General features: G+C 39.5%; 1 protein-coding gene across 3 annotated transcripts in view; it reads left to right on the forward strand.

The window, feature by feature from the left end:
* Positions 1–26,738, forward strand: part of VWA8 (von Willebrand factor A domain containing 8) — a 378,001-nt gene that overhangs the window by 158,844 nt on the left and 192,419 nt on the right. For all 3 annotated transcript variants that reach the window (XM_081214571.1, XM_081214572.1, XM_081214573.1), the window contains exon 20: positions 7,097–7,168. In XM_081214571.1, coding sequence (XP_081070697.1) covers positions 7,097–7,168 — 72 coding nt within the window. The remainder of the gene's footprint in view (positions 1–7,096; positions 7,169–26,738) is intronic.

Genomic DNA, 26,738 nt, shown 5'->3' on the forward strand with positions numbered 1-26,738 from the left:
AGAGCATTAATGCTCTTATTCAAGCAGTGGACAAATGAACAGAAAATAAGGTTACTTATAAGACACAAAGGAATAAAGAATCTTGCCTGTCAAAGACAAAAACATGATGGCAAGGAAAATGTAATATTTTCAAGCATTTATGGTATCACACTCTGTTCATGTAGTAGAAAGGCATAAAGAAAAAAGAATCAGGGAGATTTCTCTGGTGGCACAGTGGTTAAGAATCCGCCTGCCAATGCAGGGGACACGGGTACGATCTCTGGTCCGGGAAGATCCCACATGCTGGGGAGCAACTAAGCCCGTGCACCACAACTACTGAGCCTGCACTCTAGAACCCGCAAACCACAACTACTGAAGCCCGCACACCTAGAGTCCGTGCTTCACAACAAGAGAAGCCACCGCAATGAGAAGCCTGCACACCACAACTCAGAGTAGCCCCCGCACGCAGAAACGAAGACCCCACACAGTCATAAACAAACAAACAAACAAATAAATAAGAATCAGGAAACTTGGTCATAAGTGACAATTTGAAAAACTCCATGGCAACAAAGGTTGAAAAGGCTTCCCAGCATATAAAAATGTAGGAAATTCGGTAGCAGGGAGGGCCATTGTACCCTTGAACACAGTGTCTGTTGCCATGGTGTTTGTGACATAGACGCTGAGGACCGCAGGGCTGCTGTGAACTTTACACAGTGGCCCTGAGGGATTTTCTGCAGCCCATCTCCAAACGTACCTTCTCTTCATAAAGCATTATGAATTAACCATTAATGAAAAATTCTAGCTGTACCAATTCTAGGAATGGTGGCTTGATTAAATTTGCTTTTGTTGCATATATTATTATTGCGTTTTATGTTGCACTTCACCTTTGAAACAGTACTCTTCAGTGCCTCTTGAGTATTTAGGTGCTTCTATATACCATCTTGTTCTATACCCTGTGGTCCCCTTGCCACACCTTGTTGTAATTGATTTTTTTTTAATTTTTTATTTTTTTATTAGTTTCTGCTTTATAACGAAGTGAATCAGTCATACATATACATCTGTTCCCACATCCCTTCCCTCATGCATCTCCCTCCCTCCCACCCTCCCCATCCCACCCCTCCAGGCGGACACAAAGCACCAAGCTCATCTCCCTGTGCTCTGCGGCTGTTTCCCACCATCTATCTACCTTACGTTTGGTAGTGTATATATGTCCATGCCTCTCTTTCGCTTTGTCACAGATTACCCTTCCCCCTCCCCATATCCTCAAGTCCATTCTCAAGTAGGTCTGTGTCTTTATTCCCGTTTTGCCCATAGGTTCTTCATGACATTTTTTTTTTAAATTCCGTATATATGTGTTAGCATACGGTATTTGTCTTTCTCTTTCTGACTAACTTCACTCTGTATGACAGACTCCAGGTCTATCCACCTCATTACAAATAGCTCAGTTTCGTTTCTTTTTATGGCTGAGTAATATTCCATTGTATATATGTGCCACATCTTCTTTATCCATTCATCCGATGATGGACACTTAGGTTGTTTCCAGCTCCGGGCTATTGTGAATAGAGCTGCAATGAACATTTTGGTACATGTCTCTTTTGGAATTATGGTTTTCTCAGGGTATATGCCTAGTAGTGGGATTGCTGGGTCATATGGTAGTTCTATTTTTAGTTTTTTAAGGAACCTCCATACTGTTCTCCATAGTGGCTGTACCAATTCACATTCCCACCAGCAGTGCAAGAGTGTTCCCTTTTCACCACACCCTCTCCAGCATTTATTGTTTCTAGATTTCTTGATGATGGCCATTCTGACTGGTGTGAGATGATATCTCATTGTAGTTTTGATTTGCATTTCTCTAATGATTAATGATGTTGAGCATTCTTTCATGTGTTTGTTGGCAGTCTGTATATCTTCTTTGGAGAGATGCCTATTTAAGTCTTCTGCCCATTTTTGGATTGGGTTGTTTGTTTTTTTGCTATTGAGCTGCATGAGCTGTTTATAAATTTTGGAGATTAATCCTTTGTCAGTTGCTTCATTTGCAAATATTTTCTCCCATTCTGAGGGTTGTCTTTTGGTCTTGTTTATGGTTTCCTTTGCTGTGCAAAAGCTTTGAAGTTTCATTAGGTCCCATTTGTTTATCTTTGTTTTTATTTCCATTTCTCTAGGAGGTGGGTCCAAAAGGATCTTGTTTGTAATTGATTTTTAAAGCATGTTTTCCACACTACTAAGATAAAGCCTTGTTGCTGTTGTTTTAATTTTAATTTTGTGTCTCTAGCAAATAGCACAGTGCCTGGCACATAGTGACTGTTGAATAAATATGTGTTGAGTGAATTCATGAAAGAAGGAAAAAGATTTTGAATGTTCATAATTAGGAGTATTATTTTATTATATCTGTCATGAAGGAATTATAGATTGGTGCACTAACAGCTCCAATCCTCAGAGATCCAGATGTGACTTCACCTAAACATTTCACACAGGACAGAGAATTACTGGTAGCACTGTCCTCAGAGAAGCCAAGTCCAGCCCAAATAGAATGCAGTACTGCGTCTTTACTACATTGTGGGCTCATCAAGGAATTTTCATCTAACATCTAAAAGAAATAAGCTTGAAGGTGGTAATTAAACATCATAGCACTACATAAAAAGCTTAAAAGCTCTACAGAAAGGCTTAAAATGTTCCAAAATGTAATAACTTTTATTTAAAACAACGTATGTAGCAAACAGCATAGAGATAAAAAAGAAAAGGGGAAAAAAAACCCAGAACTCAGTCAAGCCACCTTACACTTGCAGTAGTAAGGAGGAGAAATTGGAAGAGAGATTAATAGCCCCTTAAGCCTAATGAGCTTTAGATTTGAAAAACTTTAAAAAAAACATCTACCATCTGTCAAGCCTTTCTTAATACAGTAATTAAAATACACACACACACAGTCCCAGGGCTCAAGTTGCCATATTCTGTCAAGGGAAAAAAGCAAGCAAGTACACGTGGTTACTATAGAGCAATATGGAAGTATGCACAGGTTACCGTGGTAGCATTGATGAGGTGATGGTCCCAGATTGGAATGATCCTGGAAAATGAGTTCACTAGGCAACGTTGAGAGAGAGTCTCCGGCAGAGACAGTAGCATTTGCAGAGACGTGGCTATGTGAGAGTGTAGCTTATTCAGGGAGCTATGTCTAATTAATTGTCATGGCCAGAGCTGAGATTCAAATGGAAGGGTGACGAGATGAGGCTGATGAGTTAAAAGGTCAGATTATCTGGGCCTTGCTAATTAAGGAATTTGGAAGCTATTCAGAAGTGAGGAAGCCGTTGAAAACTTTGAAGCGCATTTCTACTTTTGTTAACTTTGCACTCATTCTTTTTTTTTTTTTTTTGTGGTATGTGGGCCTCTCCCTGTTGTGGCCTCTCCCGTTGCGGAGCACAGGCTCCGGATGCGCAGGCTCAGCGGCCATGGCTCACGGGGCCCAGCCGCTCTGCGGCATGTGGGATCTTCCCGGACCGGGGCACGAACCCGTGTCCCTTGCATCGGCAGGCGAAGTCTCAACCACTGCGCCACCAGGGAAGCCCTGCATTCATTCTTTAATGTTGTCTATGAGTTGGAACAAAGGCAGAGAGGGACTAGTTAGGAGGCTGTTTCAATAGTCCAGGTGAACCTGAAGGATCTGAATGAAGGCAGTGATAGTGGGGACAGAGTGGAGGGGACACATTGCAGGGCTATGTGGGAGGTAGGTAGAGTCAGTGGAACTTTGTGTTGGATGAAAGTCAAAGAGGCTTCCTCACGGAGCACATAGTCTGCTGGAAAAGTAAGCAGAAGAGTGAAGAGAAAAAGATTCTACATCGCGCCTGTGATTGGAACACACAGTGGGAGAGTGATGGGGGATGAGACTGAGGCTACATCAAAAAAATAAGGAGTGACCCTTGTTCCAAAGGTATTAGGAGTCATTTAAGGAATTTGGTGGGGGGGGGGAAGTGACATGATTGTGAACAGAGAAGTGACTGTCAGTACTGTGGAGAGCACGTTGACTCAAGGAGAGACTGAAGTCAGAGACGCCACACTGGCTGATAAAAATCTAGGCCAGACGTGATAAAAACCTAGATGAAAGCTGTGGGGATGGAATAGAATGGATAGATACAGTGGACTTTTAGGTGGCTGAATAGCTTAGACTTGGTGTTTAATTGGCTTTTGATAAGGGCCAACTGAGATGGACAAGAAGATGATGATGATAGGGTCGGGTTGTAGAAGATGATGCTATGAATTGGGATAAGAAGTACAGGATAAAGAATGAAGCTGAGGGGCTTCCCTGGTGGCGCAGTGGTTGAGAGTCCACCTGCTGATGCAGGGGACACGGGTTCATGCCCCGGTCCGGGAGGATCCCACGTGCCGTAGAGCGGCTGGGCCCGTGAGCCATGTCCGCTGAGCCTGTGCGTCCGGAGCCTGTGCTCCACAACGGGAGAGGCCAGAACGGTGAGAGGCCCGCGTACCGCAAAGAAAAAAAAAAAGAATGAAGGTGAGGAGAAAGGAATGAGTCAAGTTTTGGATGTGATGAATTAGAGGAGACTGGGAAATAGCTAGCATAGTTCGATAGTTGCTCAGAAATACAGGGCTAGAGTCAAGAAGAAAAGTCTTGCTGTTGAAGATCAGTGTGAAGTTGGTGGTTGGCTGGAGTCAAGAAGAAAAGTCTTGCTGTTGAAGATCAGTGTAAAGTTGGTGGTTGAAGCCATGGAATGGATGAGAGGATTTAGGGAGAGCAGGGTCAGAAGTAACTCGTTGAGTGCTGATGTGTGGGTCCCCAACTCTGCACATAGCCCTCCCTCGCCCGGTGGGTGCCCATGTACAAGTAGGCAGAAACTGCTCTGCCCTATACTGTGACCCCCCAGGAAAACATGTAACAAGGTAGTGAAAGAGAACAAAAGAAGGAAGAAAATCAATATTTAAGGAACTGCTACCTAAAGAAGATACAAAAGACCATAGAGAGAAATTGTTAGTGAGGTAAGAGGGAATCAGGAGAGAGAGAAAACTGGGAGAGAAGACTTAAGAAATTGTCTATGGTACCAAGTGGGACAAGAGGTTAAGGAAAGAATTATATAGGCCGTGACCTTAGCCTTAGCTAATGTTTGTTGACTTGAATAACTTAGGTGCAATGAGGGCATGAAGTAGAAGGACATGAGAAAAAGTTAAGAAGATTACAAGTATAGTTTAGATTATTTTTCAGTGTTTACATTGCTTTTTTACCTGCTCTCTAGGTGCTTATTCCAACTTTCCTATCTGTTCTTCATGCATATTAGCCCAGGTATTTCTGTAAGAACTTAATGTTGTCTGGAAATTGGCACTGATTTTTCATCTTACTTAGAAGGAAGAGGTCTATAGACCACATTATCACTAGAACCCAGATTAAAAGAATGTTCTAGGGACTCCCCTGGTGGTGCAATGGTTAAGAATCTGCCTGCCAATGCAGGGGACATGGGTTAGATCCCTGATCCGGGCAGATCCCACGTGTCGTGGAGCAACTAAGCCTGTGCGTCACAGCTGCTGAGGCCTGTGCACCTGGAGCCCGTGCTCCCCATGGCAAGAGAAGCCACTGCAATGAGAAGCCCGTGCACGGCAACGAAGAGTAGGCCCCCGCTCACCGCAACTGGAGAAAGCCCGCACGCAGAGACGAAGACCCAATGCAGCCAAAAATAAATAAACAAATAAATAAGTAAATAAATTTATATTTAAGAAAAAAAGTATGTTCCAGGGCTCCCCTTTAACTAGGATTAACATGTACCCTCCCTCATTTGCTTAAGATAGTCCCTGTTTAGGGCTTCCCTGGTGGCGCAGTGGTTGAGAGTCTGCCTGCCGATGCAGGGGACGCAGGTTCGTGCCCCGGTCTGGGAAGATCCCACATGCCGCGGAACGGCTGGGCCCGTGAGCCACGGCCGCTGAGCCTGCGCGTCCGGAGCCTGTGCTCCGCAACGGGAGAGGCCACAACAGTGAGAGGCCCGCGTACCGCAAAAAAAAAAAAAAAAAAGATAGTCCCTGTTCACATTTGTTGTTCCAGCCTATTAATAACACCTCTTTTTATTCTAAAAAGTATTCCAGAATGAACAAAGTAGCTCACCCTACTTCAAACCTTGTTAAAACTCCAGTTCCATGGTTTATCTGCAAGCAGTTTAAAAAATTAAAATTACCAAGATAAACATTAAGGAATACTTATCTGTTCTTGAAGGAGGGAAATAACTTTCTCAATTTTTCTAAAAAAGAAACTCCAAAGGGAAGCATTGTTTAATGTGGCAAGAAAAAGAAAAATATTCTAGATGTCAAAAAATTCATGAACCAAGTTAAAAAAAGAAAAGTGAGTGGCAAACTAGAAAAATATCTGCAGCATATATGAGATAGAAAAGGTCAATTTGCCTTTTTTACAAATAGAGAACTACAGTAAGTACTTACGAGACCATTATTGTTTTGATACAGAAAACCAAGAGAAAGTAATAGGGACAGTAACTGTTCTGGGATATAGTTCTCCCTTCAACTCCCGGATGAGCCTTTGTGACCTACTTACGATTGTCCTATTTTTCAAGATACAAAAAGAGCAATGTAATTTCCTCTGTGCCTATTGTGAACAGCTTTAATCTTGTTCTTTGTACTGTGTCATGATTTGAATTTAAAAATATGAAAGTGAATAATATATTTTTAATTCTAAAGCTATATATACTTTGAAGGTAATGGTTAAGAAGAAGTCAATGTAAAATGTTCCATGGAAATCTCCAATTATTTTAGAAAGACTTTGTATATTTGCATTAGTGTTAATTTAAGTATTATATTAAATTATAAGCCAACACTGCATAGTACAATAGCTGAAAAATATTTGAGTTGAACCATAAAAACTCTTTGAAATACGTATTGGTCAGTGGTTGAGTCTTGCTAAGGGGGACCATTTCAGGTTTTCAATATCAGTGACCAAGTTGGTTATATAACTTCTTTATAACCACAGCATTACTTTTAAATTTATCTAAATAATCAAATTGAGTATTGTCTATTATAATAGATGTTTTACTTTCCATGAAGATATCTTTATAGTTAACTTTCTTATTTCACCTTGATTATGCACAACACAATTAACCTCTAGTTGTTTTTCCTCTAGCACATGATAGTGATGGAAGATATGCTCAAAGACTTTCTTCTTGGAGAACACCTATTATTGGTTGGGAACCAGGTGAGTTATGGCTGGAACTCAGGTACTAATGAATAAATGATAGTAGCAGTTTAAAAGCAGTAAGTTTCTTTTCCTTGTTGGAGTACGTTTTTAGAAATGATTTTTTCCCCAATTAAATGACTAGTTGAATTAGACAACAAGGGTCTTCTACCTTCTAAACCTTAGAATTGCCTTATACATATCTGCTCTTCTTTCCCACGTCTGTCACCCTAGCCCAGCTCGTTATCACCTATCACCTGGATTACAGCCGTGGTTTCCTAATATAGCTTCACCCCAACCTTCCTTCCACTGTGATCTACTCTCCACTCTGCAGCCAGATTGATATTTGTGAAAATAAAATCTAAGTCTCTCTTTTTTTGCTTAAATTTGCTCCCCACCGCCCTTAGGTGTAGTCTTCAGTATGGCTTACGGTGTCCTACAGGAGACAGCCCCTGCCCACCTTTCCAGTCCTAAGGCTTGGCTCCCTCCTTTCTTGCATTTGGTGTTAGCTTGAGCCACTCTGAACTTCTTTCAGTTCTTATCTCCCCTCTGGTCCTTGGTGCATGCTCTTCTCTCTGCCTGGAGCACTCCCAGTCCCCTTCCCACACCCCTTTTCTCTAACTCCAGGACATGTTCCCTCGTCCCTAGCTTTTAGGTTTCCCTGCTTCTACATAACTTCCTTCCATCTCCCCATCATCACACTCATCATATGTTACTGTATTTACATGTAGAATGACTATCTTCTCAACTTGTCTATATGCCCGTCAAGGGCAGGGACCGTGATTCTCTCGCTCATCTCTGTGTTCTCAGTTCCTGGCACAGTGCTTGCTGCTACATAGTAGATACTGAATGTGTTTATGGAGGGAATGGATGGACATTTTATATCTAGAGGCTTCTGATAATTTTCCTCAATGAAATGAACAGACTCATAATGACAGCACCTTTGGTTTTTTAAATTAGTTTGAAATTAAGGATAACAAGCTTTCAGAAGAAGTTTGGTCTTTTTGTTTTTTAACTTATAAAAACAATACATATTCTTTATTTAGTCCCTCAAACTTACAAAAAACATTTTTTTAAAATAAAAAAGGTCCAATTGAGTGGTTTACTGGTTGAGTTCACAGGCTTGGATGTTAGCTGGCTAGAGGTCCAATTGCAACTCTTTCCCAGATGGCTATGACTTTGGGCAAATTGCTAATCTTACTAAGGCTCAGTCTCCTGATATCCAACCTAGGAATGCAAATCATGTGCACACTATTGGGCTAATGTATGGGTCACATGAAATAATACATGGAAAGCACTTCACACAGTCCCTGGCTCATGATAGGTGCTCAGTTAGAATTAAATCTGTGGGTCACTCTGTTGTGAAAAAGGACTTTAATACTCTGTTTTATTTTTTTCTGAACAAGAATTAAAGGGTGAGCAATGAAGTGTTCATGGTCTTTTTTCACTATTTAAAAAGTCCTCATGAGTCTATGTACCAGAGTGGGAGGCTGAAGATCAGTTAACAGTCCAGTATTCAGTACTTGATATTGAAGCCTAGGAGGTCAACTTCTCATCTGACTCTGAAAACTGACGACTCTCATCTCACTTTGCAAAATGATGGCTTCATAGCCCAGAGTACCTCACAAACTTTCTGTAAGTCGTTCAACCCTGGTATACTCAGTGTGTCTTTTCCAGGTCTTCTGATGTTATTTGAAGTAACAGCTGCAGACCAGAGAGTAGACCAAGAGAGTAGGCAAAGAAAGTAGACCAAGAATACACAGAGCTGGAGCTTGAGGAATAATTTTTGCCGAGGAGCAGGCTTTCAAAAGGAAGGTCCCTAGGGGTCAAGTTATGATGTTCAAGCAGCTTTGAAATATCCTAGATGATACTGATGTCCTTGGGGTTTAGTGGGTAAGATACAGAAGGAGTTTCCTGGTAAAGGCAGGGTTTACATTTGAGTTAGGTAATAAAGTCAGGGTTTCACAAGAGTTGTCTAGGTTGAACGGTTAAAGTTAGAGCCTAGCCAGTAACCAGAGAGACAGGGAGAACATTCTAACCCCTGGGGGCTGGGGAGATCTATACAGGATGAGGGCTAAGGTGGAACAGAGGATTGCTTCTTCTTTATGATAAATTTAAAAGAGGCTATGAAAGTGCTTTGCAAGTACTCTAGAGTCCTATACAAATGTCGCTGTGAAATCCAGTATGCTACCTCTAGTCTATTTCGAGTCCCAAAGAAGAGAACAAGACACTAGGGCAGAGGGCTAGGCATTGGGTGGAGCGAAGAGCACCTCCCTGTCTACACATACTTGGGTGGACCCCAGCATCCGGTGACGGTGGGAGATCCCACTGGTTTTCAGGCTTGCATAGAGTTGCCTAAGGAGCCTCTGGGTAGAGCCTGCAAGAGATGCGCAGGAGGTGCAAGGCAGGAGGCAGGGACCTCACACAAACGTCGTCTGTCAGTCAGTGCTGTCACAAACCCCGCCTGTCGTTAGCAGATCAGTGTCTTCCCTTCTTTTACCCCTAGTCTGTCACCCTTCACTTTGGAGAAACAGAAAAATTGAAAAATGGAGATTGTATTCGTTATACATTGGCTACACTTAGCTGGCTTTTTTCATGGCAGAAAGCTTTTTTATCCTTTCATTATAAACCTCTAAGACACTGATGGTCTTAGATGTTATAAGTAAATTCTGCTACCTGTGTCCATGAAATTATCTAGTGAAAAAGTCTAAGTCTTTTAGGCTATCATTTGATGTCTTCCATTGTCTCATCCCACTCTGCTTGCAGCCTTGTGTCTCATTTCTCCCCTGAAATTCATGTCCTCAGATAAACACTCTGTTTTCCAGATACCTTCTTATCACTGTTATATTTTAGCCTTTGATTGTCACCAGCATGCTCTCTTCTTTCTCCCATCTTTGCCTGTTGAAATCCTTCCAATCTCAGAGGGCAGTGTGGTGTCATGGAAAAGCAGAAAGCTGGGAACCCATAGATCTGTCTTCCTGTGCAGATTTTTCAACTCTGTATGTGATATTGGATAGATTGCTATTCCTCCTTAAAGGGCTTTGCCTTTTTTCTTTTCTTTCTGTTTCTTATCTATAAAATGATAGGATTGGAATGGGTGTTTTCTAAGGTCCCTCTGGCTGTAATATTCCATAATATGCTTCTTTACCTGAGCACTTCAGCCTGAAGGCTTGGCCTCATTCTCTGAACTCTTACAGCATGTCATTTCTAGATTTCTTTTGAGTTCTGTCAGACTTATGCGTCCACCTGCCACCTCTCTACTGAAAAGAGAGAGCCCCTTGATAAGTCTTACTTATTTTTACAACCTCCCTGATGCCTTGCATACAATAGACATTCAACAAATATATTTTAGAGGACTGCCCAGAATAAATTTCTAATGAGTAGCCAAAATGATTTAGAAGTAATATGAATTTAAAATTTAGGCTTACTTGGTTTATTTTCAGGAGATTCCAAGACAAATTGACTAAATTTCTTATTCAGTAAATTTGCAACTGTTTGGTGAAGGAAACAGTGAATAAGACAGAATCTAGGGAGTAAGAGAAAATACTTAAGTGGCCCAAACAACTGGGTATGATTATATTACTGATGGGATCTGATCAGAGACTGGCAGCATTATCACTAGGACAGAATAATGAAACACTAATTATTTAATTTTTCTAATAATAATTAAGTGCTAATTAGTATTTAGCTAATTAAATGAGATATAACTTTGCACGTACTTACATTTACCAAGTCAGCGAGTGAAAACTGGATTTAAGGTGGCTGGTTAAAATCTAAATAGAACTTTTTGAGTGCCTTAGCCAACTTCAGTTCCTTTCAAACTTGTTTTCAAAAACTAACATCTGTGTTAAGATATGAACAAGATTCTATGGTCAGACTTTTATTTTTTCCCAGCTTTATTGAGGTAGAATTGACAAAAAAAAAATGCATTTAAAGCGTACAACATGATGATTTGATATAACCGTACATTCTGAAAGGATTCCCCCCATCAAGTTAATTAATATATCCATCACCTCACGTATTTACCTTTTTTGTGTGAGAACATTTAAGTTTTACTATCTTAGCAAATTTCAATTATACAATACAGTGTTATCAACTGTAGGCACCATGTTATACTAATATATAATACATATTACTAATATATATAATATTATATATTATATAACATATATATAGGTATATAAAAAACGAATATATCCTCAGACCTTATTCACCTTATAAGTGAAAGTTTGTACCCTTTTACTAACCTCTCCCTATTTCCTCCACTGCTCAGACCTGGGCAATCACTTTTCTACTTTGTCTCTATGAGTTCAACCTTTTTTTTTTCTTTTTAAGATTCCACATATAAGTGATACCATGCAGTATTTGTCTTTCTCTATCTGTCTTATTTCACTTAGCATAAGGGTCATTATGGTTAGACCCTTGATTGCTTCCATTTGGTGTGTAGGAGGGGAAAGGAGCCATCTGTAGTATTTGCCAGCAAATGCAGAACAAGTACCCCATGGACATGTGTTTTTCTAAGGACTGGTATGCAGTTATGTGTTCTCTTTCCCCATACTTTCCTCCGAGTCCTGATAACCTAGGAGATATCTTTTTCAGGAGTGTGTACTTTTGCAGTCATAGTAACTCAGGTCCTCCGTGGATACATTTGAAAACACCCTACTTTATTTATCAGTGGTATTTCAGTACCTTAATATCTTACACACCTTCTCATCTTCACCCTTTATCCGTCTTGTGAACCAAAACAATGAGAAAAGAAAAAGACCAGGAAGTGAAGCTACAGCTGGTAAGTTAAGGTCTACTGATGCTCAGCTGTGACGGGGTAGTGTCACTGGTGTTTTCCCTCAAATGAAAAGTGACAACCATCTGGGAAAACACCTATTTCAATTACATGATTTAGTTTGAAACTAAGTAAACCATTTGTAGCAATTGATCAGGCTCCTTTTCTCTTTCTAAAACATTACATGATGACTACTCAAAAAAAAAACCCAAAACAAAAAAACAAGTCAGTTAGAATTGAAGCTTTGAGGATTAAATATTGGCAGAGAAGCCAGTAGTAGGTTGTTATAATTATACAATAAAGTGTAATGAATGCTGTTAATACAAACTGTCTATAGATTGATACAGTTTACCCAGCCTTCTGTTTTGCAAACTAAAACCTGGCTGAAGTTCATGAAAGAAACTTTTCAATAGTCGAAGTTGTCAATTTAGAGATGTTTTGAAAGATTGCTGTTACCAGTAGCAACTTTTACAATGAGGAAATAAAAGGGAATACGTGTTGATTTTGAGGTATCTCAAGGTTTACCATCTTTATTGAGCCTAATCCCATCTTTTCTTTCCATGTAATACTATCTTTTCTAAGAATCTTTGACGTTAGACAAGGTTTCGTAACAGTTGGGAAGCTAAAAACAAGTCTATAAAATCACTTACCATAGCAAAATAAAGTAGGCCACATCTTCTTTTGGTGAAATAAAATTTTTTTTTAATCTTTTCAGTTTTCTTTGTGGGATGTTATGGCACAGCACATCGACTGTCCAGTAAATGAAGCAGAATTGCTGCCTGTCAGCCAAAAGGGATAGGGTGCCCTGAAATTACACGTTTGATGCTCCCTAAGTATACAATGCTTCATATTGTAGAACCACTTTAGTATGCTGCTACATGCATTATTTTCTACTTACTGTAATTATAACATTACATGTAACTTTCATGCAATTAGGAGTTTCATGCTGGCTTTTTAAAAAAATCATAGCATGACTTTCTATTTATTTCAGCTTTACTGACAGGGAAAAAAGAGAAATGGCTATTTACTTTCAAGCCAGTAATGCTTTTTTTGTCACAACTCTACTCAAGAATAAGCTTTCTTCCTCCCCATATCTTATTTTCTTTTGATTTACAGAGCTATATTCTATTTGATATACAAAGTATTTGTTGTGAATATTTTGGGTTATAGATTCAGCTTATAGGTGCATAATGTTTTTGTTGTTTAAAAACTCCTTAACGGGGCTTCCCTGGTGGTGCAGTGGTTGAGAGTCCGCCTGCCGATGCAGGGGACACGGGTTCGTGCCCCGGTCCGGGAAGATCCCACATGCCACGGAGCGGCTGGGCCCGTGAGCCATGGCCGCTGAGCCTGCGCGTCCGGAGCCTGTGCTCCGCAATGCGAGAGGCCACAGCAGTGGGAGGCCTGCGTACGGCAAAAACAAAAAAACAAAAAATACTCCTTAAGAATAAACTTATGTTTCTGAATAAGAATACTTAAGTTTTGAGAGGCAGTTGCGTTTTATCTGATACTTGAAGGAAGAAATATTTTAGTAATGTGGCGTTCTAAAATGCTCAGGTACCCCCCTTATGTAAGAATTATTTTTAAAATATATAGTATTTGTTTTAAGAAATGAAAATTTAATCATCTGCATATAATGTTTCCTGATTTCTGATGTTAGACAAATTGCAAAGCAAGTCATCAAAATTTAATTTATATTTAATGAGGCACAACTAATAATTCACAATTACTTCTACATGAATATAGTCCAATAATTTGCCAGATTTGTCAACCTTTTTTTTTTTTTTTTCCATTTTAAGCGAGTCCTTTGTATCATTTTACCAGATAATAGCACTCTGGTGAAATTTTTATACTTAAGCTGTCCTTGTATTCCACAGTCTATATTTTTTACGTTTACCAAAATTCTAATATATTTTGTCCTCCTTAAAAAATAAAGAGTCAGCTCTGGCTGATTTTCATAGGGGAGGCCTTCTCTGTCTGACTTCCATGTGCTTTATGTTTCTAGAGTGCTGATTCTTTAGGTACTCTTTCCAATTCCATGGCACTTTCTGACTTATCAGCAGTGAGATAAATCTTAGAAAGCAACTCTTAATTTTATTAATATTTTCCTGCTAAAAGTTGAAAGTGGCTCCCCCTTGCCTATCAGATAAAATCTCTTTCATAGGGAAACACTCAAAACAACCTATGACCTGGCTCTAAACCTCTTGTATAGTTCTAGTTCTTCCAGGTCAGAGTTTCTTACCCTCCCTAAGTATACTATGCCCTTTTGTTCTCCCAGCCATTTTTCATATTGTTTGTTTCATATGGTGCTTCTTCCCCTCATCTTTGCCTGTGAAAATCCTACAGTTTTCAAGAGCTTGGATTTTTTTCCTCTATGAAGCCTGTCTTAGACACCCTCAAATAGAAATAATCTTGTTTTCCTGTGAACGTTTATAGTATTTTATCACTATCTAATTCATCTTTCTTTTAAGGTTGTTGTGATTTTTAAATTTCATCTATAATTGAATTACAAATTTCTTATGAGCAAGGATTAAAAATAGTAATAATTGTTATGTTTTACAAGTTCCAATATACTTTAAAAAATCATTTCATTTAGTTCTACAGCAACGCTTTGGGATAAATATTTTTATTTTCCATACTTTACAAATAAGCAGACTGAAACTCAAGAGGTTAAAATATTTGCTCAAGATCACATAGCTAGTTAATGATTGAGTTAGGACTCAGATCTCCAAAGGTCATGCATATTTTTCACCATACCACACTAACTCTTATACTAGTAATACAACGACAACAATAATAGTGTATAATAGCTCACTTATGTTGAGTGCTTGTAATAGGCCAGGAACTATGCTTTACATACATACAGGGCATTTTAAAATTTTCTATTATGAAACTTTTTAATATATTCTATAAAAAGTAGGGTATATATATATAATGAACTCCTTTGTACCCATAACTTAGTTTCAACAATTATCAGCATTTTGTTCATCTTGTTTAATCTGTATTGAACATATTATCTATATGTTGTCTTTTAATACATCATTCTTTTACATAATGCATTTTTCTTACAGTAGCTCAGTTTTTATCTCTAATATAATCACAATCCCATTATTACACCTAACAAGTTAATAATAACCCCTTCATATACTCTGATACCCTATTTTCAATTTTCCTCAGTTATCTCCAAAGTGTCATTTTACAGTTGGTTTGTTTCAATCAGCATCCAAACAATGCATGATCATTGCATGTAGTTGATGTACCTCCTGAGTCCCTTTGAAAGTTGAAAGATACATTCTCCTGTTCTCTTTATCCTTAGAGGTATTGACCCAGTTTCATGAATATAAACATTTTATCAGAATTATACCAATATCAATGAACTTCCAATAAGGAACTATTTTCTAAAGTAAATTTCATTAAGCCAATTTAACTTCTTGATTAATTTACATAATGAAATTAAACCATATTCATTTCTTCCAGGCTAGAAATTTCTTTTTTTTTAATAAATTTATTTTATTTTTGGCTGCGTTGGGTTTTCGTTGCTGCATGCGGGCTTTTCTCTAGTTGCGGTGAGCAGGGGCTACTCTTTGTTGCGGTGCGTGGGCTTCTCATTGCGGTGGCTTCTCTTGTTGCAGAGCACGGGCTGTAGGCGCATGGGCTTCATTAGTTGTGACACAAGGGCTCAGTAGTTGTGGATCACGTGCCCTAGAGCGCAGGCTCAGTAGTTGTGGCGCACGGGCTTAGTTGCTACGCAGCATGTGGGATCTTTCTGGACCAGGGCTTGAACCTGTGTCCCCTGCATTGGCAGATGGATTCTTAACCACTGTGCCACCAGGGAAGCCCTAGAAATTTCTTTCTGAATTTCTTCACAGGCTTTTTTCCCTGAATTTTCATAGCATTTAATTTTGAAATCTTTTATACACTATGAAAATCAGTAAACATACATTTAATACTCACTAAGGAGGACTCTATATACATTGTTATTACATATTCTATATAATCCTTTGTATCTCATACCATCTATTAATTATAGGCTTGTAATTAATGGACTTAGTTTTTTCCTGGTATAGGCTTAGTAAATGTTTGTTGAATTATTTAGTATTGAGATGCTGTGAATATTTTATTGCCAAAATTAAAGAATGTGTGAATTTTGTTAATTAATCATTTGAACTGAGCCCTGGCAGATTGCTAATGTGTCACATCAGAAATACACCATGTTGCTATGCCAGAATAATTATCTAATATCTGTAGAGGGGCTGAACAGTTTTTTTTTTATTTTTTGCTTTTTAACAAATTTAATCAGTTATACATATACATATGTTCCCATATCCCCTCCCTTTTGCATCTCCCTCCCACCCTCCCTATCCCACCCCTCCAGGCGGTCACAAAGCACCGAGCTGATCTCCCTGTGCTATGCGGCTGCTTCCCACTAGCTATCTACCTTACGTTTGGTAGTGTATATATGTCCATGCCGCTCTTTCATTTTGCCACAGCTTACCCTTCCCCCTCCCCATATCCTCAAGTCCATTCTCTAGTAGGTCTGTGTCTTTATTCCTGTCTTACCCCTATGTTCTTCATGACATTTTTTTTTCTTAAATTCCATATATATGTGTCAGCATACAGTATTTGTCTTTCTCTTTCTGACTTACTTCACTCTGTATGACAGACTCTAGGTCCATCCACCTCATTACAAATAGCTCAATTTCATTTCTTTTTATGACTGAGTAATATTCCATTGTATATATGTGCCACATCTTCTTTACCCATTCATCCGATGATGGACACTTAGGTTGTTTCCATCTCTGGGCTATTGTAAATAGGGCTGCTATGAACATTTTGGTACATGTCTCTTTTTGAATTATGGTTTTCTCAGGGTATATGCCCAGTAGTGGGATTGCTGGGTCATATGGTAGTTCTATTTGTAGTTTTTTAAGGAACCTCCATACCGTTCTCCATAGTGGCTGTACCAATTCACATTCCCACCAGCAGTGCAAGAGTGTTCCCTTTTCACCACACCCTCTCCAGCATTTATTGTTTCTAGATTCCTTGATGATGGCCATTCTGACTGGTGTGAGATGATATCTCATTGTAGTTTTGATTTGCATTTCTCTAATGAGTAAAGATGTTGAGCATCCTTTCATGTGTTTGTTGGCAGTCTGTATATCTTCTGTGGAGAAATGTCTATTTAGGTCTTCTGCCCATTTTTGGATTGGGTTGTTTGTTTTTTTGTTATTGAGCTGCATGAGCTGCTTATAAAGTTTGGAGATTAATCCTTTGTCAGTTGCTTCATTTGCAAATATTTTCTCCCATTCTGAGGGTTGTCTTTTGGTCTTGTTTATGGTTTCCTTTGCTGTGCAAAAGCTTTTAAGTTTCGTTAGGCCCCATGTGTTTATTTTTGTCTTTATTTCCATTTCTCTAGGAGGTGGGTCAAAAAGGATCTTGCTGTGATTTATGTCATAGAGTGTTCTGCCTATGTTTTCCTCTAAGAGTTTGATAGTGTCTGGCCTTACATTTAGGTCTTTAATCCACTTTGAGCTTATTTTTGTGTATGGTGTTAGGGAGTGATCTAATCTCATACTTTTACATGTCCCTATCCAGTTTTCCCAGCACCACTTATTGAAGAGACTGTCCTTTCTCCACTGTACATTCCTGCCTCCTTTATCAAAGATAAGGTGACCATATGTCCGTGGGTTTATCTCTGGGCTTTCTATCCTGTTCCATTGATCTATCTTTCTGTTTTTGTGCCAGTACCATACTGTCTTGATTACTGTAGCTTTGTAGTATAGTCTGAAGTCAGGGAGCCTGATTCCTCCAGCTCCATTTTTCGTTCTCAAGATTGCTTTGGCTATTCGGGGTCTTTTGTGTTTCCATACAAATCGTGCAATTTTTTGTTCTAGTTCTGTGAAAAATGCCAGTGGTAGTTTGATAGGGATTGCATTGAATCTGTAGATTGCTTTGGGTAGTAGAGTCATTTTCACAATGTTGATTCTTCCAATCCAAGACCATGGTACATCTCTCCATCTATTTGTATCATCTTTAATTTCTTTCATCAGTGTCTTATAATTCTCTGCATACAGGTCTTTTGTCTCCTTAGGTAGGTTTATTCCTAGATATTTTATTCTTTTTGTTGCAGTGGTAAATGGGAGTGTTTCCTTGATTTCACTTTCAGATTTTTCATCATTAGTATATAGGAATGCCAGAGATTTCTGTGCATTAATTTTGTATCCTGCTACTTTACCAAATTCATTGATTAGCTCTAGTAGTTTTCTGGTAGCATCTTTAGGATTCTCTATGTATAGTATCATGTCATCTGCAAACAGTGACAGCTTTACTTCTTCTTTTCCGATTTGGATTCCTTTTATTTCCTTTTCTTCTCTGATTGCTGTGGCTAAAACTTCCAAGGCTATGTTGAATAAGAGTGGTGAGAGTGGGCAACCTTGTCTTGTTCCTGATCTTAATGGAAATGGTTTCAGTTTTTCACCATTGAAGATGATCCTGGCTGTGGGTTTGTCATATATGGCCTTTATTATGTTGAGGAAAGTTCCCTCTATGCCTACTTTCTGCAGGGTTTTTATCATAAATGGGTGTTGAATTTTGTCGAAAGCTTTCTCTGCATCTATTGAGATGATCATATGGTTTTTCTCCTTCAATTTGTTAATATGGTGTATCACGTTGATTGATTTGCGTATATTGAAGAATCCTTGCATTCCTGGAATAAACCCCACTTGATCATGGTGTATGATCCTTTTAATGTGCTGTTGGATTCTGTTTGCTAGTATTTTGTTGAGGAGTTTTGCATCTATGTTCATCAGTGATATTGGCCTGTAGTTTTCTTTCTTTGTGACATCCTTGTCTGGTTTTGGTATCAAGGTGATGGTGGCCTCGTAGAATGAGTTTGGGAGTGTTCCTCCCTCTGCTATATTTTGGAAGAGTTTGAGAAGGATAGGTGTTAGCTCTTCTCTAAATGCTTGATAGAATTCACCTGTGAAGCCATCTGGTCCTGGGCTTTTGTTTGTTGGAAGATTTTTTATCACAGTTTCAATTTCAGGGCTTGTGATTGGCCTATTCATATTTTCTATTTCTTCCTGATTCAGTCTTGGCAGGTTGTGCATTTCTAAGAATTTGTCCATTTCTTCCAGGTTGTCCATTTTATTGGCATAGAGTTGCTTGTTGTAATCTCTCATGATCTTTTGTATTTCTGCAGTGTCAGTTGTTACTTCTCCTTTTTCATTTCTAATTCTATTGATTTGAGTCTTCTCCCTTTTTTTCTTGATGAGTCTGGCTAATGGTTTATCAATTTTGTTTATCTTCTCAAAGAACCAGCTTTTAGTTTTATTGATCTTTGCTATCGTTTCCTTCATTTCTTTTTCATTTATTTCTGATCTGATCTTTATGATTTCTTACCTTCTGCTAACTTGGGGATGTTTTTGTTCTTCTTTCTCTAGTTGCATTAGGTGCAAGGTTAGGTTGTTTATTCGAGATGTTTCCTGTTTCTTAAGGTGGGATTGTATTGCTATAAATTTCCCTCTTAGAACAGCTTTTACTGCATCCCATAGGTTTTGGGTCGGCATGTCTTCATTGTCATTTGTTTCTAGGTATTTTTTAATTTCCTCTTTGATTTCTTCAGTGATCACTTTGTTATTAAGTAGCGTATTGTTTAGCCTTCATGTGTTTGTATTTTTTTTTTTTTTTAAGTTTATTTATTTATTTTTTTAATTAGTTTCTGCTTTATAACAAAGTGAATCAGTCATACATATACATCTGTTCCCACATCCCTTCCCTCATGCATCTCCCTCCCTCCCACCCTCCCCATCCCACCCCTCCAGGCGGTCACAAAGCACCGAGCTGATCTCCCTGTGCTCTGCGGCTGCTTCCCACTATCTATCTACCTTACGTTTGGTAGTGTATACACGTCCATGCCTCTCTTTCGCCTTGTCACAGCCCACCCTTCCCCCTCCCCATATCCTCAAGTCCATTCTCAAGTAGGTCTGCGTCTTCATTCCCGTTTTGCCCCTAGGTTCTTCATGACATTTTTTTTTTAAATTCCGTATATATGTGTTAGCATACGGTATTTGTCTTTCTCTTTCTGACTTACTTCACTCTGTATGACAGACTCTAGGTCTATCCACCTCATTACAAATAGCTCAGTTTCGTTTCTTTTTATGGCTGAGTAATATTCCATTGTATATATGTGCCACATCTTCTTTATCCATTCATCCGATGATGGACACTTAGGTTGTTTCCAGCTCCGGGCTATTGTGAATAGAGCTGCAATGAACATTTTGGTACATGTCTCTTTTTGAATTATGGTTTTCTCAGGGTATATGCCCAGTAGTGGGATTGCTGGGTCATATGGTAGTTCTATTTGTAGTTTTTTAAGGAACCTCCATACCGTTCTCCATAGTGGCTGTACCAATTCACATTCCCACCAGCAGTGCAAGAGTGTTCCCTTTTCTCCACACCCTCTCCAGCATTTATTGTTTCTAGATTTCTTTTTTTTTTTTAATTAGTTTCTGCTTTATAACAAAGTGAATCAGTCATACATATACATCTGTTCCCACATCCCTTCCCTCATGCATCTCCCTCCCTCCCACCCTCCCCATCCCACCCCTCCAGGCGGTCACAAAGCACCGAGCTGATCTCCCTGTGCTCTGCGGCTGCTTCCCACTATCTATCTACCTTACGTTTGGTAGTGTATATATGTCCATGCCTCTCTTTCGCTTTGTCACAGCTTACCCTTCCCCCTCCCCATATCCTCAAGTCCATTCTCAAGTAGGTCTGTGTCTTTATTCTCGTTTTGCCCCTAGGTTCTTCATGACATTTTTTTTTAAATTCCGTATATATGTGTTAGCATACGGTATTTGTCTTTCTCTTTCTGACTAACTTCACTCTGTATGACAGACTCTAGGTCTATCCACCTCATTACAAATAGCTCAGTTTCGTTTCTTTTTATGGCTGAGTAATATTCCATTGTATATATGTGCCACATCTTCTTTATCCATTCATCCGATGATGGACACTTAGGTTGTTTCCAGCTCCGGGCTATTGTGAATAGAGCTGCAATGAACATTTTGGTACATGTCTCTTTTTGAATTATGGTTTTCTCAGGGTATATGCCCAGTAGTGGGATTGCTGGGTCATATGGTAGTTCTATTTGTAGTTTTTTAAGGAACCTCCATACCGTTCTCCATAGTGGCTGTACCAATTCACATTCCCACCAGCAGTGCAAGAGTGTTCCCTTTTCTCCACACCCTCTCCAGCATTTATTGTTTCTAGATTCCTTGATGATGGCCATTCTGACTGGTGTGAGATGATATCTCATTGTAGTTTTGATTTGCATTTCTCTAATGATTAATGATGTTGAGCATTCTTTCATGTGTTTGTTGGCAGTCTGTATATCTTCTTTGGAGAAATGCCTATTTAAGTCTTCTGCCCATTTTTGGATTGGGTTGTCTGTTTTTTTGCTATTGAGCTGCATGAGCTGTTTATAAATTTTGGAGATTAATCCTTTGTCAGTTGCTTCATTTGCAAATATTTTCTCCCATTCTGAGGGTTGTCTTTTGGTCTTCTTTATGGTTTCCTTTGCTGTGCAAAAGCTTTGAAGTTTCATTAGGTCCCATTTGTTTATCTTTGTTTTTATTTCCATTTCTCTAGGAGGTGGGTCCAAAAGGATCTTGCTGTGATTTATGTCATAGAGTGTTCTACCTATGTTTTCCTCTAAGAGTTTGATAGTTTCTGGCCTTACATTTAAGTCTTTAATCCATTTTGAGCTTATTTTTGTGTATGGTGCTAGGGAATGATCTAATCTCAAACTTTTACATGTCCCTGTCCAGTTTTCCCAGCACCACTTATTGAAGAGGCTGTCCTTTCTCCACTGTACATTCCTGCCTCCTTTATCAAAGATAAGTTGGCCATATGTGCGTGGGTTTATCTCTGGGCTTTCTATCCTGATCCACTGATCTATCTTTCTGTTTTTATGCCAGTACCAGACTGTCTTAATTACTGTAGCTTTGTAGTATAGTCTGAAGTCAGGGAGCCTGATTCCTCCAGCTCCGTTTTTCGTTCTCAAGATTGCTTTAGCTATTCGGGGCCTTTTGTTTTTCCAAACAAATTTTGAAATTTTTTGTTCTAGTTCTGTGAAAAATGCCATTGGTAGTTTGATAGGGATTGCATTGAATCTGTAGATTGCTTTCGGTAGTAGAGTCATTTTCACAATATTGATTCTTCCAATCCAGGAGCATGGTATATCTCTCCATCTATTTGTATCATCTTTAATTTCTTTCATCAGTGTCTTATAGTTTTCTGCATACAGGTCTTTTGTCTCCTTAGCTAGGTTTATTCCTAGATATTTTATTCTTTTTGTTGCGATGGTAAATGGGAGTGTTTTCTTGATTTCATTTTCAGATTTTTCATCATTAGTGTATAGGAATGCCAGAGATTTCTGTACATTAATTTTATATCCTGCTACTTTACCAAATTCATTGATTAGCTCTAGTAGTTTTTCGGTAGCATCTTTAGGATTCTCTATGTATAGTATCATGTCATCTGCAAACAGTGACAGCTTTACTTCTTCTTTTCCAATTTGGATTCCTTTTATTTCCTTTTCTTCTCTGATTGCTGTGGCTAAAACTTCCAAAACTATGTTGAATAAGAGTGGTGAGAGTGGGCAGCCTTGTCTTGTTCCTGATCTTAGTGGAAATGGTTTCAGTTTTTCACCATTGAGGACAATGTTGGCTGTGGGTTTGTCATATATGGCCTTTATTATGTTGAGGAAAGATCCCTCTATACCTACTTTCTGCAGGGTTTTTATCATAAATGGGTGTTGAATTTTGTCGAAAGCTTTCTCTGCATCTATTGAGATGATCATATGGTTTTTCTCCTTCAACTTGTTAATATGGTGTATTACATTGATTGATTTGCGTATATTGAAGAATCCTTGCATTCCTGGGATAAACCCCACTTGATCATGGTGTATGATCCTTTTAATGTGCTGTTGGATTCTGTTTGCTAGTATTTTGTTGAGGATTTTTGCATCTATGTTCATCAGTGATATTGGCCTGTAGTTTTCTTTCTTTGTGACATCCTTGCCTGGTTTTGGTATCAAGGTGATGTCGGCCTCGTAGAATGAGTTTGGGAGTGTTCCTCCCTCTGCTATATTTTGGAAGAGTTTGAGAAGGATAGGTGTTAGCTCTTCTCTAAATGTTTGATAGAATTCACCTGTGAAGCCATCTGGTCCTGGGCTTTTGTTTGATGGAAGATTTTTAATCACAGTTTCAATTTCAGTGCTTGTGATTGGTCTATTCATATTTTCTATTTCTTCCTGAGTCAGTCTTGGCAGGTTGTGCATTTCTAAGAATGTGTCCATTTCTTCCAGGTTGTCCATTTTATTGGAATAGAGTTGCTTATAGTAATCTCTCATAATCTTTTGTATTTCTGCAGTGTCAGTTGTTACTTCTCCTTTTTCATTTCTAATTCTATTGATTTGAGTCTTCTCCCTTTTTTTCTTGATGAGTCTGGCTAATGGTTTGTCAATTTTGTTTATCTTCTCAAAGAACCAGCTTTTAGTTTGGTTGATCTTTGCTATCGTTTCCTTCATTTCTTTTTCATTTATTTCTGATCTGATCTTTATGATTTCTTTCCTTCTGCTAGCTTTGGGGTATTTTTGTTCTTCTTTCTCTAATTGCTTTAGGTGCAGGGTCAGGTTGTTTACTCGAAATGCTTCCTGTTTCTTAAGGTGGGATTGTATTGCTATAAACTTCCCCCTTAGAACTGCTTTTGCTGCGTCCCATAGGTTTTGGGTCGTCGTGTCTCCATTGTCATTTGTTTCTAGGTATTTTTTAATTTCCTCTTTGATTTCTTCAGTGATCACTTCGTTATTGAGTAGTGTATTGTTTAGCCTTCATGTGTTTGTATTTTTTACAGCTCTTTTCCTGTCATTGATAACTAGTCTCATAGCATTGTGGTCGGAAAAGATACTTGATACAATTTCAATTTTCTTAAATTTACCAAGGCTTGATTTGTGACCCAAGATATGATCTATCCTGGAGAATGTTCCATGAGCACTTGAGAAAAATGTGTATTCTGTTGTTTTTGGATGGAATGTCCTATAAATATCAATTAAGTCCATCTTGTTTACTGTATCATTTAAAGCTTGTGTTTCCTTATTTATTTTCATTTTGGATGATCTGTCCATTGGTGAAAGTGGGGTGTTAAAGTCCCCTACTATGATTGTGTTACTGTTGATTTCTCCTTTTATGGCTGTTAGTATTTGCCTTATGTATTGAGGTGCTCCTATGTTGGGTGCATAAATATTTACAATTGTTATATTTTCTTCTTGGATCGATCCCTTGATCATTATGTAGTGTCCTTCTTTGTCTCTTCTAGTAGTCTTTATTTTAAAGTCTATTTTGTCTGATATGAGAATTGCTACTCCAGCTTTCTTTTGGTTTCCATTTGCATGGAATATCTTTTTCCATCCCCTTACTTTCAGTCTGTATGTGTCTCTAGGTCTGAAGTGGGTCTCTTGTAGACAGCATATACATGGGTCTTGTTTTTGTATCCATTCAGCCAATCTGTGTCTTTTGGTGGGAGCATTTAGTCCATTTACATTTAAGGTAATTATCGATATGTATGTTCCTATTCCCATTTTCTTAATTGTTTTGGGTTCGTTATTGTAGGTCTTTTCCTTCTGTTGTGTTTCTTGCCTAGAGAAGTTCCTTTAGCATTTGTTGTAAAGCTGGTTTGGTGGTGCTGAACTCTCTCAGCTTTTGCTTGTCTGTAAACGTTTTAATTTCTCCATCAAATCTGAATGAGATCCTTGCTGGGTAGAGTAATCTTGGTTGCAGGTTTTTCTCCTTCATCACTTTAATTATGTCCTGCCACTCCCTTCTGGCTTGTAGAGTTTCTGCTGAGAGATCAGCTGTTATCCTGATGGGGATTCCCTTGTGTGTTATTTGTTGTTTTTCCCTTGCTGCTTTTAATATGATTTCTTTGTGCTTAATTTTTGACAGTTTGATTAATATGTGTCTTGGTGTATTTCTCCTTGGATTTATTCTGTATGGGACTCTCTTTGCCTCCTGGACTTGATTAACTATTTCCTTTCCCATATTAGGGAAGTTTTCCACTATAATCTCTTCAAATAGTTTCTCAGTCCCTTTCTTTTTCTCTTCTTCTTCTGGAACCCATATAATTCGAATGTTGGTGTGTTTAATGTTGTCCCAGAGGTCTCTGAGAGTGTCCTCTGTTCTTTTCATTCTTTTTTCTTTATTTTGCTCTGCATCAGTTATTTCCACTATTTTATCTTCCACCTCACTTATCCATTCTTCTGCCTCAGTTATTCTGCTATTGATCCCATCTAGAGTATTTTTTATTTCATTTATTGTGTTTTTAATCGATGCTTGATTCATCTTTAGTTCTTCTAGGTCCTTGTTAACTGTTTCTTGCATTTTGTCTATTCTATTTCCAAGATTTTGGATCTGGGAAATAGAATCTTGGATCATCTTTACCATCATTATTCTGAATTCTTTTTCAGGTAGACTGCCTATTACCTCTTCATTTGTTAGGTCTGGTGGGTTTTTATCTTGCTTCTTCTCCTGCTGTGTGTTTTTCTGTCTTCTCATTTTGCTTATCTTACTGTGTTTGGGGTCTCCTTTTTGCAGGCTGCAGGTACGTAGTTCCCGTTGTTTTTGGTGTCTGTCCCTAGTGGCTAAGGTTGGTTTAGTGGGTTGTGTAGGCTTCCTGGTGGAGGGTACTAGTGCCTGTGTTCTGGTGGATGAGGCTGGATCTTGTCTTTCTGGTGGGCAGTTCCACGTCTGGTGGTGTGTTTTGGGGTGTCTGCGGAGTTTTTATGATTTTAGGCCACCTCTCTGCTAATGGGTGGCGTTGTGTTCCTGTCTTGCTAGTTGTTTGGCATAGGGTGTCCAGCACTGTAGCTTGCTGGTCGTTGAGTGAAGCTGGGTGCTGGTGTTGAGATGGAGATCTCTGGAAGATTTTCGCCGTTTGATATTATGTGGAGCTGGGAGGTCTCTTGTGGACCAGTGTCCTGAAGTTGGCTCTCCCACCTCAGAGGCACAGCACTGACTCCGGGCTCCTCAATTTGGGATGATGTGTTGTCTATTCATGTATTCCACAGATGCAGGGTACATCAAGTTGATTGTGGAGCTTTAATCCGCTGCTTCTGAGGCTGCTGGGAGAGGTTTCCCTTTCTCTTCTTTGTTCTCACAGCTCCTGCGTCTCAGCTTTGGATTTGGCCCCGCCTCTGCGTGTAGGTCGCCGGAGGGCGTCTGTTCTTCGCTCAGACAGGACAGGGTTAAAGGAGCAGCCTCTTCGGGGACTCTGGCTCACTCAGGCCGGGCGGGAGGGAGGGGCACAGAGTGCGGGGCGAGCCTGCAGCGGCAGAGGTCGGCGTGACGTTGCACCAGCCCGAGGCACGCCGTGCGTTCTCCCAGGGAAGCCGCCCCTGGATCCCGGGACCCCGGCAGTGTCGGGCTGCACAGGCTCCCGGAAGGGCGGTGTGGACAGTGACCTGCGCTCGCACACAGGCTTCTTGGCGGCGGCAGCAGCAGCCCCAGCGTCCCACGCCCGTCACTGGGCTCCGCGCTTTCAGTCCTGACTCGCGCCCGTCTGTGGAGCCCCTTTAAGCAGCGCTCTTAATCCCCTCTCCTTGCGCACCAGGAAACCAAGAGGGAAGAAAAAGTCTCTTGCCTCTTCGGCAGCTCCAGAGTTTTCCCGGACTCCCTGCCGGCTAGCTGTGGCACATGAGCCCCCTTCAGGCTGAGTTCTCGCTGCCAGCCCCAGTCCTCTCCCTGCGCTCTGACC

This window comes from Mesoplodon bidens (genome assembly GCF_964165515.1).
Source record: "Mesoplodon bidens genome assembly, chromosome: 17".
In the NCBI taxonomy this organism is placed as follows: Eukaryota; Metazoa; Chordata; class Mammalia; order Artiodactyla; family Ziphiidae; genus Mesoplodon; species Mesoplodon bidens.